Source organism: Carcharhinus amblyrhynchos, chromosome 25, assembly GCF_965287045.1.
Source record: "Carcharhinus amblyrhynchos chromosome 25, sCarAmb.v2.hapA, whole genome shotgun sequence".
Lineage (NCBI taxonomy): Eukaryota > Metazoa > Chordata > Chondrichthyes > Carcharhiniformes > Carcharhinidae > Carcharhinus > Carcharhinus amblyrhynchos.
Genome location: NC_137348.1, coordinates 14,119,696 through 14,131,813, shown reverse-complemented (window position 1 = coordinate 14,131,813; position 12,118 = coordinate 14,119,696). Strand labels below are relative to the sequence as shown.

Sequence of the window (12,118 nt, the reverse complement as noted above, 5' to 3'; positions counted from 1 at the left end):
AAGAGTGAACGTGTTGTTGGCTTCATCAGGGCCTGACTCTGATCTGATGTGGATTAAAGGGAAGCACTTCACATAGTCCAGGAAATCCTATTTTCAGCCACAGATTTGAAAAGCTTAAGAACTTTTTAATTTTGCATGCTTTTCTCTGAAGTAGAGTAAGGAAGATGAACTGAGCTGTTTGCAAATTGGTGCCTTTTCAAATCAAATGTGAGACCAAGTGTTCTGAGTCTGTCAACTTGTATTGGGAGGGGGGGAATAAATTGTCAGTAAATTAAACTCTTAGAATACCCTTCCCAAAGCGCAATGCTAAAGTTTATTTATTAGCCACAAGTATGGTTACGTTAACACTACAATGAAGTTACTGTGAAAAATCCATGAGTGGGTACACTGAGGGGGAATTTAGCATAGTCAGTGCACCTAACCAGCACGTCTTTCGGACTGTGGGAGGAAATTGGAGGAAACCCGCACAGATGTGGAGAAAATGTGCAGACTCCGCACAGGCAGTGACCCAAGCTGGGAATCGAACCTGTGTCCCTGGTGTTGAGGCAGCAGTGCTAACCACTGTGCCACTGTAACAGTAAAAGCAGTCTGGGTACCCTCTTGGTGCCTGTTCTCTTGCCCCAAGGGGTTTTGGTATCCTCTTGCTGCGTATATGTGATATTTGGTCAAAGATGTGGTCTATGCTGGCTTCTCCCTGTAGCATGAGTGACAGTAGGCAGCACCATGCCAGCAGTGTACCATTGTTAACATTCACCCTGTGATTCCTCGGTGCTAACGCTTTTCAGGGGCTTCCTATTAGACCTTGAATTGCACGACATGTGCATCCCCGATGTGAACAGGCCTCGAGTGGTGTCACCAAAGGTCCTTGCGTACTTGGCTGGGACACAATCTGTCTGGGACCCCTGCCTGTGCCCCCTCATTGTACTGCTATTTGGGTGCTTTAATATTGACTGACTGTGACTGTAGCACTGTTCCAAACATGGCATCTCGCGTAAAAGCAAAATACTGCATATGCAGCAAACATGACACAAAATTCTGGAAATGCTCAGCTGGCCTGGCAGTGGAGGCGGAGAGAGAGAGAGTGAGAAGGGGCTGATGTTTCGAGGTGTCTCTAACTCTATCGCAATGCCACTCCATGTTCGCTGTCCCATTCTCCCCCTCTATTTGGGTGGTGGGGGGGGGGGCTTCATCAGCGATATCAGAGCCACACTCTGCCTGGTACCTGTCAATGCCAGAAAAACCCCGGCAATGATGGACGTCTACTGTAATGAGGGGTGATGGAGGCCCACTCCATTCTGTCAGTGGAAAAGTGCCTGGTGTAGGATCTACTTTCTTCTTCAGAATAAACTTGAGCAAGGCTGGTTTGCAGTGGAAACTTCTTTGTGTCCTTTTATAATTAAGAATTTACAGATAATGAAATAATAAGGATTACTTGGAGAGAGAGAAAGCAGCAAAAGTCAGCCAGCATTGTGCTGGTCAAAAAAAAACATAGTCTGAATTGCACTAACTAAACATTGTTCTGTGTCTGCAGTGTAACTGAATATATTGTGTTATTAAAGAGCAGATTACAAGCAGTCTCTAGCTGCATTTAACAATTGGTATCTGTGGCCTGTGAAAGTTTCTGTTGATCTTCCATTTATACCTTCAGAGAATGTGGCCAAGTTTCTAAGGCTGGACCCAGAATTCCAAGCTGATGTGGCCAAGTTAGCTTAAAGCATAGCACGATTCATTACATTAGGCAGAGATACCTTTTAAAATGAAGCATCTTAACTGGGCGAACCATAGTTGAATCCCACACCTGCTTTCGGTGAAGCATGTGAACAAGTGTGTGAGCTTTAACATCACCGTCTGTGCTGCTTTTTCACTTTGTGGTGTTCAGTCCTAACCCCACACAGCTGCCTCCTAGTCACTATGTTGAGATTCCACTTTTATTTGACTTTTTAATTGAATTCTTCCCATTAGTTGTATCTCTACCACTTTACTCCTGCACTGCCCCACGTGCCTGATCTTATTTTTGCCCTTTCTCAGTTACACACCCTCTCTGGGAATTCTGAAGGGATCTGTGAACAGTCGGCCTATTGATCTGTGACCCTTCTCCCCTGGTTGGCCGCCAGTGGGTTGTCTTGGTAACATGCCTCCTTCGTAGGCAGTTGACAGAAGTGTAGGGAGAGGTTGTGTGGTAAACTCCTCCACCACCACCCACCCTCCCTCCCTTCCCCCACATCGGGAGAGCCTCCTACTTCCAGTCCCCTTGGGTGGCTTAGCACTGATTAGCAAATGGCTAGGCTCCAGCTTATTCCTCTGGCAGCATCACTGCTGTGACCTGGGCACAATCCATTAGCAAATCCAACTCTAATCCACTTGCAGTTGTTTAGGAGGAAGAGCCAGTGGAAAGCTTTAATTGGTGCATCAATGTTTTAAACATAGAAACTCGAAGCAGGAGTAGGCCATTCGGGCACTCGAACTTGATCATTGAATTCAATATTCTGATCTATCTTCCATCACCCCCGCCTCTTCCCTCATATTCCTTCGTCCCTTTCACCCCAAGAGCGATATCTGATTTCTTCTTGAAATCAGACATTTTGGCCTCAACTTACCCTTCCTCTCAATGCTCATTGTCGCCAGGCCTGAGGGGGGCAGACCCTCCTTGTGCAATGTATGAATTAGGAACAGAGGTCCCTCAAACCTGCTCCACCATTCAGTCGGTTCATGGCTGATCTGATTTGTCCCCTCAAACCTCCCCCTGATTTCAACCTTTCACCCTCTGGCCTATCAACGATCTATCCAGCTCTGCCTCAAAAATATTGCAAGACTTTGAGGAAGAGGGCAAGACGCCCAAACCCCACTTGAAAGCAAAAAAGTTTTCTCTTAAGTGGGTGGTCTCTTAAGAAAATAATGACCCCCCCCGCCTTGTTTGAGATTGTTCCATAAGAGGGAGCCAGTAGTCACATGCTACTTTACACTTGCAGCTTCAAGCAGGAAGCCAGCTGTGGCCTGGACACCATGTGTAAGTCACTCCTGCTAAAATGAGCAGTTTTTAAGGGGTCACGCTCTTCGCTTTGCAAGAGAACAGATCCTAACTGCTCTCGAGCCCAGCCCGTTACAGTGGAGGAGGTGGCCATTTGGCCCATCCAAGTCTGCACTGATTCTCTGACAGAACATCCCACCTCTACTCCCTACCTGAAATGCCCTGACACTAAGGTCAATTTAGCATGGCCAATCCACTGAACCCACACCTCTTTGGGAAGTGTGGGAGGAAGCCCATGGAGAAAGTGTAGACTTTGCACAGAGAGTCGCCCAAGGCTGGAATTGAACCCGGGTCCCTGGTGCTGTGAGGCAGCAGTGCCAACCACCGCCACCATGCCTGAGGAAAAGGGATTAGTGACAGTGAAGTTAGATCAGACTCCATCCCACCTTGTTGTCCAGAATGAGGAGACACAGAGAGAGGGGACATTGAGGTGATGTCTTCACCTCCAACTCTGGCCACTTCTGCAGGTTATAATGAGCCCTGCATTCTGCTGCGTGTCAGTGTGTGTGTAGATGTGATGCTTGGTATTACAGTATGCTTGTGGGGAGCAGTTAGCACAAATTGGATTTGCTGGTGTGTATTTGGTCACTTTGTCAGCGAGGCTGGATTCACACTGGATAAAGTGTGTACAAGGCGTGTGTGTCACTAACAGTAACTGCTTTTTTTTTTCTCACCTGCCCAGGTGCGTGTGATGCAGGGGAAGGAGCCGGCCCATTTGATGAGCATGTTTGGAGGACAGCCAATGGTTGTTTATAGAGGAGGGACCTCCAGGGAAGGTGGCCAGACTGCACCTGCAGACAACCGCTTGTTCCAAGTGCGGGCCAGTACCTCCGGATCCACCCGAGCAGTGGAGGTGAGTTGGGCTGATGCGAGCTTTCCCCTTTGCCTCCTTCACCAAGAGCCATCTTGAATCAAAGAACAAGGAAAATTACAGCACAGGAACAGGCCCTCCAAGCCTGCACCAATCATGCTACCTGATGTAACTAAAACTTCCTAGCCTTCCGGGGATCGTATCCCTCTATTCCCATCCTATTCATGGACTTGTCAAGACACCTCTTAAAAGTCACCTACCATATCCACTTCCACTACCTCTCCTGGCAACGAGTTCCAGGCATCCACTAGTCTCTGTGGTTAAAAAAAATCTGCCTCGTACATCTCCTTTAAGCCTTGCCCCTCGCACCTTAAATCTGCGCCACCCCAGTATTTCCACCCTGGGAAAAAGCTTCTAACTATCCACTCTGTCCATGCCTCTTGTAATCTTGTAGACTTCTATCAGGTCTCCCTTCAACCTCTCACTCCAGTGAGAACAAACCAAGTTTCTCCAACCTCTCCTTACAGCTAATATCCTCCATATCAGGCAACATCCCAGTAAATCTTTTCTGTACCCTCTCCAAAGCTTCACATCCTTCTGATAGTGTGGTGACCAGAATTGAACTATTATATTCCAAGTGTGGCCTAACATCTTTTTATGAAAAATGAGTAAATCCCATTAAAAGACCAGAAGGAAGATCCTTATTTTTTTTTTTATTGGAGACTTGGGGGTGGTTTCCAAAGACTTTTTTTCATTCGTGAGACATGGCTGTCACTGGTTGGCCAGCATTTATTGCCCATCCCTATTTGCCCTTGGAGGGCAGTTCAGAGTCACCATGATGCTGTAGATGGCATGTAAGCCAGACCAGATAAGGATGGCAGATTTCCTTCCCTAAAGGACGAACCCAGATGGGTTTGCCCAACAATCGATAATAGTTTCATGGTCAGATTCTTAATTCCAGAGGTGGTTTTTTGAAGATGTGCTGTGGTGGGATCCAAACCTGTTTGCCCAGAATGTTCGCTGAGTTTCTGGACTAATGATCCAGCGATTTAATACCACTAGGTTATTGCCTGGGGAGATTGTTGACTGCATCATAAAACCAGAATTGTGAAGATTATGCAGATTCAGCATGTAAACTCCTTTTTTTTCTCTCTCAATGATCCTTGACTGCCTGCAGGAAGGGTGTGCTGCCAGCAGATGTCGCTGCTGCACTCATTTTTACAAAGCAGGTTGGAGGCAGTGACCCTGAAAACAGCAACTCCTGATGGGGGTTCGAGTCCCAGTGCCACCCCCACCCCCACCAACCCCGTCTCTTGTAGCCAAGCACCTCCAGGTTCTGATGAATGTCGCTGAGAGTGTGGCCCCTCACGCTCCTGATTCCTGTCCCAAACACACAGCCACATTCCTCCCCCTCTTTTGTATAAATTAATGTTGCACAAATAGCTGGAATTTCCTCCCAGAAAGCTGCGCCAGTAATATTAATCCCTCCCACTCTTTGGGCCGCCTTACAAAGTTCAGTCATGTACACTGGGAAATTTGTCCATTACTTCCCACTTTGCTGTATTAATTTGTCAAACATATGAAGCCCAAATGGGCTTTTCACTGCCATTCCGATTAAAGTCCTGCACAGCGGGAGTGGATCAAAGGAGAATCCCGGCTACATTGTGAGCAACTTGGGTGAAAGGAGAACCGCTGATCTCCCCTCGTCCCTGGAACCAGAGCAGGCCTGTAGCTGTTGCTTAGTGTGACAATGGCCAGAACGGGCCTGTGGTCACTGTTATAATTCAAGTCAAAAATTCCAAGTGTTTTATGAAGTCTGGCTGGATCATGAATTTGACCAGGGTAAACATGAGATGTTTCACTTTGGGTATGATTCACATGACCCACTGGGGAGCTTTTACCAAACCAAATTTATTTAAAAATACAGTTTACACATTCTAACTTTTGCCAATTACAAGCAAGAAAGAAAACCATGATATTGTATAGACCATAACTATATGAAATGTTCCAACGAAGCAAACCTTAAAACATTCCCTTGCCATAGGTTTGGCACAGAAAATACAAATGTTCACATGATGCTGGAACTTAGTCCTTTGGAGAATTGAAACTCTGACCTAGCTTGTAACTTCCATCAGCCCTCGAGCTAGAGATAGTATCACAATCGGCCTCTAGCTTTCAGCCTGTGAACCACTGCAAGAGACAATTCTCACTCCAGGAAGACTTGCTTCCAGCTAGGCAGTCAAATTTACAAACCCAGGGAGGGGGAAAAACACTGCTCCTCAGTCTGTTGTCCAAACACCACCTAAACTATAACAGCAGCCCAAAACTGGCAAGAACTCCCATTACCTCTGTCAATCGTTCTTCCCCCTAACAATTGTGAAATCCCAGACACTGCATGAAGCCCAGAGTAAAAATAAACAAAACCCCATTTAAACCATTAAAGCAGCAATAAAAGGACCTGTAAGCATATAGCTCAAAGTAAACCAAAGCTGCTTATAACTGCAGAGAACATGATTTAAAAAAAATACATTTCTTAAAGGCACACAAGCATCACATTGGGTAGCACAGTGGTTAGCACTGCTGCTTCACAGCTCCAGGGACCTAGGTTCGATTCCCAGCTTGGGTCACTGTCTGTGTGGAGTTTGCACATTCTCCTCATGTCTGCATGGGTCTCCTCGGGTGCTCTGGTTTCTTCCCACAGTCCAAAGATGTGCGGGTTAGGCTGATTTGGCCATGCTAAATTGACTGTAGATGCATAGGTTAGAGGGGATTAGTGGGCAAAATATTTACAGATTGGGGCTAGGACCTGGGTGGGATTGTGGTCAGTGCAGACTCGATGGGCTGAAAGGCCTCTCTCTGTACTGTAGGGTTTCTATTTCTACATTATCCTGTTGGTGTGACTGTATGGAATGAGCCTGTGGTTATCCTGTTTGAGAGACCTGGTCATTATCTCATTGCTGCTTGTGGGAGCTTGCTGTGTACATTGCCTCATTTCCTGTGTTACAGCAGTCACCGCACTGGAATTGGCTGTAAAGTGCTTGTTGAGATGTCCGCTGGTTGTGCAGAGTGCTATATAAACGTGAATCTTTCTTTCTAAACCAATTCGTGTTCAGCCTGAAGTTTACGAGTGTTAAAATATGAAATGGGGATGTTAAATAACTTATGAATTTGTTTGGAGAGGGTGACATCATGTGTCTGATATTATGGAATGTGCTGGAGCCCCTGGGTGTGTGAGGGGCGGGGGGAGCGACTTTCTGCTGGACCTGTTGATGCCGTTAACACTCTCTCTCGCCCTCCTCCTCCCTGCAGGTCGAAGCCGTCGCTTCCAACCTGAATTCAAACGATGTCTTTGTTCTGAAGACTCCCGGGTCTTCCTTTGTCTGGATTGGCCAAGGAGCGAGTGACACTGAGAAGCACGGGGCCCAGCAACTCCTCAGCATTCTGGGAGTCGATGCCTCTGAAATAGCTGAGGGTGGTGAACCAGGTAAGAACCATGAGTGACTATGGAGCAGGCCACTCGAGCCTCCTTCACCATTTCAATAAGATCATGGCTGGGCTGACTGGAACTCGACCCCTGACCCCCAATAACCTTTCACCCCCCCGCCCCACCTTGTTCATCAAGAATCTATCTCGCTCTGCCTTAAAAATATTCAACCACTTTGCTTCCATTGCCTTCTGAGCAAGAGTGTTCCAAAGACACTCAACCCTCTTGAGATTTCCTCCTCACTGCATTAAATGAATTACTCTTTTTTTTAAAAAAAAAACTCCAAGTACTAGATTGTTCAAGAAGAAACATTCTCACCACATCCACCCTGTCAAAAAAATCTTAAAGATTTTGATCAAATTGCTTTTAACACTCAAACTCAAGTGGATACAAACCTAATCTTCCCAACCTTTTCTTCTGGCTTATTATAGTCTTCATGTGATTCACCGAATCCCTGCAGTGCAGAAATAAACCATTCGGCCCATCGAGCCTGCACTGACAACAGTCACTCCCAGGCCCTGTTCCTGTAACCCCACATATTTTGCCCTACTAGTCCCCCTGGCAATAAGGGGCAATTTATCATGGCCAATCAACCCAACCCACACATCACTGGACTGAGTGGAAACCAGAGCACCCGGAGGAAACCCTCACAGACAAACTCACCCGAGGACAGAACTGAACTCTGGCGCTGAGAGGCAGCAGTGCTAACCACTGGGGCAGCCATGAATGAATGTAAGAACATAAGAAATAGGAGCAGGAGTAGGCCATCTAGCCCTTCGAGCCTGATCAGTTCCACTTTTTTCTTTTTGCACTTTCCACTTTGTGCATATTCCACTTTGAATATGTTACACGAACCTTTCATAGTGTTATCAGTGTGTGCGTCTGAGTGTCTGATTATTTATCTCCCACTCTTACTGTTTTGATGACAGATGAATTCTGGGATATTTTGGGCGGAAAGACAGATTATCGCACATCGCCAAGATTGAAGGACAAAATGGATGTGCATCCACCTCGCCTCTTTGCATGCTCTAACAAGACTGGAAACTTCATTGTGAGTTTATCATCAGTTACTGCACCTTTCAGATTTGCAGGAATTGCTGGCTGTGTGCTGCAATGGTAAATATTTCTGTACAATAACACGGACATTTTGGATGTCATCAGGGTTCAGTCTTGTTTGGATGTCTCTGATTTCCAGATGTAGAACTGAAGATGGAGCAAGTGTGGTCGTGTGTCTGTGTGGTCACAAGCCATTCTCCTGACCAGGATTGAGTTTCGGGAGTCAAGGGAGGGAGAATCATAGCCTACAATGCAGAAAGAGGCCATTTGGCCCATTGAGTCTGTTCCGAACACAATCCCACCCAGGCCCTACCCCCATACTCCTACGTATTTACCCGCTAATCCCTCTAACCTGTGCACCTCAGGACACTAAGGGGTAATTTTACCACGGCCAATCAACCTAACCCGCACATCTTTGGACTGTGGGAGGAAACCGGAGCACCCAGAGGAAACCCACACAGACACTGGGAGAATGTGCAAACTCCACACAGACAGTGACCCGAGCCGGGACTCGAACCCAGGTCCCTGGAGCTGTGAAGCGGCAGTGCTAACCACTGTGCTACCGTGCTGCCTAATGTGAGAGAGAAGGGGAGGAAGTTGTTTTTAAAAAAAATAAATTCCTAAGCTATTAAAGGAAGAAGACTCAATGGATGTGGGGGTGGAGCAAGAACGTGCCTGGCTTGGTTTGGTTGACTGGCACAAGGTTACAGCCACATGACACTCGGTTTGCGTGTTGCCAAATCACCCTGATCTGAAATTGTGATGAGTGAAACCTGTCCAACCAGTCAAGAACGTGCTGTGCTAAAATTTTAAAATACCAACGTGGGGGAAAGGAACTGTGTGAAGCAATTTAATTCTCAGGTACATTCTTTCCACAATATGAGAATCCCTCATCATCCAGGTAGTGTAGTGACTCCAAAAGAGAAAATGCTGGAAAATCTCAGCAGGTCTGGCAGCATCTATAAGGAGAAAAGAGCTGATGTTTTGAGTCCAGACGATCCTTTTGTCGTCGTGTTGTGACTGCCCTGAAACTGTTGGTGCTATATGAAACAGTGTGAAATTATTGTTCTACATCAGTAATATAATGGGCAGAACACATCAAGACCGTCTGCTCAAAGACACAAGCACACCTCAACCTAGCATAACGATTTGGATTATGTCTTTAACCTTGTTGCAATATCACAAAGATCTCCCATCTTGTGGAACTACCAGTCTGGGCTCAGTTAACCTCCCCCAAGCTTGGGCTCAGTGCCCCTTTAGATGAGCCTATAGCTCTCCCCCAGTCAGCCCTCTTCATCGACCTCAATTTTACTCCCCCATCGGTGGCACGGCTAGACTCTTGAGTTTCTCCTCTACCTCTCCCCTTTCCTTGTGTAAGATACTCCGTGGTTCAGCTTGGAGTGACTGGATCTTCTGTGTCTGAAGGGAAGTGACTTTGAACGCTGACAAATCTGTGCCAGATTAATTGGCACTGCTGCCTCACAGCGCCAGGGCCCTGAGTTTGATTCCTGGCTTGGGTCACTGTCTGTGTGGGGTGTACATGTTCTCCCTGTGGGTTTCCTCCGGGTTCTCTGTTTTCTCCCACAGTCTGAAAAACATGCTGGTTAGGCGCATGGGCCATGCTAATTTCTCCCACAGTGTACCTGAACAGGTGCCAAGTGTGGCAGCTTGGGGATCTTCACAGTAACTTAATTGCAGTGTTAATGTAAGCTTACTAGTGACACTAATAAATAAACTTAACCTCCCTCCTTGGCCTGTTTGGGGAAAAATATAATTGCTTCAGCCAAGGGATACTGAGTCAGTGAGGCAGGATTGGAGCTTTATGTTGAACGCTCGCTGACTAAACCCCCAGGTTATACGTCCAAAGGAAATTCCAAAATATTCCAGTATCGTGCACCTTTCCACTGAGTGTGAAAGATCCTGACATGTTCCTTGCCTGTAAACTGACTGAACTGGGTTCCCTCAACAGATTGAAGAAGTGCCAGGTGAACAGACCCAGGATGATCTCGCCACTGATGATGTTATGATTCTTGATACCTGGGACCAGGTGAGGTTGCCAACTTGTTGAATAATATCTGCTCATACTACAAGGAGGCTGTAACTCCATCAGCTTTAAATTAGATTGTGGGTAGCAGCTGGCAAGACCAGCATTTATTACCCACCCATCATTGCCCTCAAGGTAGCTGTGAGCTGCTGCCTTGCAGCCCCTGAAGAGTAAGCTTTTGATCCAGTGACAATGAAGGAACGGTTATCCAATTTTTGATCACGTGTGGCTTGGAGGGGAACTTGCAGGTATTGGGTTTCTTGAGTATCTGCTGCTCTTTTCCTCTATAGTGGTTGAGGCTATGGGTTTGGAAGATGCTGTCAGAGGAACCTTGGTGAGTGCATCTAGTAGATAGTACACACTGCTACCACTGTGTGCTGATGGTGGTGGATAGGGTGTCAGTCACATGGGCTGTTTCATCCTGGGTGGTATAGAGATTTGCACTCAACATGTGGAGAGAATCAGACGCCCAACATGTGACCTGCCCCTGGTGGGGATCCACAACATTGTCTATTAAATTTCATTGACTTTTTGTATTCATTTGTGGGATATGGGCGTCACTAGCTGGTTGACAGTGTATTTATGGAGCAGTCGCATCATTCGACACACTCAAACACATCTTTTTCATTAATATAGCAAAGCAAATACATGTTGAGTCTAATTTTGACTTTGGGTATAGAATGAAATGAGGGATATCAGATCTCTCTGGTGTTCATCCATTTCTGTTGTAGATTCTTGTAATAAGTCCTCGGCACAAGTCCCTTCACCAAAATCCCTTTATTTACAAGATCCAGCTACACTATAGAGTGCTGTCAACACAGTCTACATCTGGAGTGCCAGAGGAACTGACACACCTGTGTAAGCATAGGGTTTCCTGATTGGACCATCAATTTGGCCCTTAATCAGGAAGTTGAGTTTTTAGTACTCCTTTTATTTTGAAGGCTCTTAATCAGGGAGTTCATATTCATGCAGGCCAACCTCAATTTCCTGATTGAAATAGTTATATTTCCATTGATCAGAGAGAGCTTGGTAAGATGTATCACAGGTTATCCAATCTCCCCTGTTTTGCAATGGCCTACAGTCAGTGTTACCGCACGCACACGCGCACACACACACACACACACACACACCCATGGTCGAGCAATCATGTTCCTGTTGCAGTCGAGGGGTTCTTAACCAATGGTGGGGCAATATTGTATCAAGGCTGGAGATTAGCAAGTTATTGTCAGTACTGAGAAATGAGGGAGTGCTGTAAAATACTATAGGTCAGTTTATTCCTTGTCTCGTGAAGAGCAGTTTGAGAAGATCAAATGAATGTGCTTCTCTCTGCACCAAATCTTCAACTTGCAATTTTATTTGGGGTTTGTATGTTCTGTCTCCAGAATGTGTCATTAGCCCAGAAGGGTTGCAGAGTTCCAAGCTGCTGTGTGTCCTTTGACTCCAGCTGACGGATTTTGGTCTTTGTTCTCTAGGTGTTTGTCTGGATCGGGAATGAAGCACAAGAGGAGGAAAAAGCAGAGGTCTGCAAGTCTGGTAAGAGCGAGACACTAGACTGGTTCATCTCGTATCTAATTAATTCTCCCGCAGCTTTTACCCTTTGCCAATGATTTTGGGATGGTGGCGAGAGGGGGCCATTCACAGAATCATTACCATGCAGGAGGTGGCCATTTGGCCCATCGATTTTGGAGATCAAGC

The 12,118-nt window shown here is 46.3% G+C and overlaps 1 protein-coding gene across 3 annotated transcripts in view; it reads left to right on the top strand.

Annotated features, from left to right (window-relative positions):
- The window catches only part of LOC145358447 (gelsolin-like), a 66,273-nt gene that overhangs the window by 52,590 nt on the left and 1,565 nt on the right, over positions 1–12,118 (top strand). For all 3 annotated transcript variants that reach the window (XM_080212542.1, XM_080212540.1, XM_080212541.1), the window contains 5 exons: positions 3,711–3,881; positions 7,149–7,323; positions 8,253–8,374; positions 10,349–10,426; positions 11,896–11,956. In XM_080212542.1, coding sequence (XP_080068668.1) covers positions 3,711–3,881; positions 7,149–7,323; positions 8,253–8,374; positions 10,349–10,426; positions 11,896–11,956 — 607 coding nt within the window. The remainder of the gene's footprint in view (positions 1–3,710; positions 3,882–7,148; positions 7,324–8,252; positions 8,375–10,348; positions 10,427–11,895; positions 11,957–12,118) is intronic.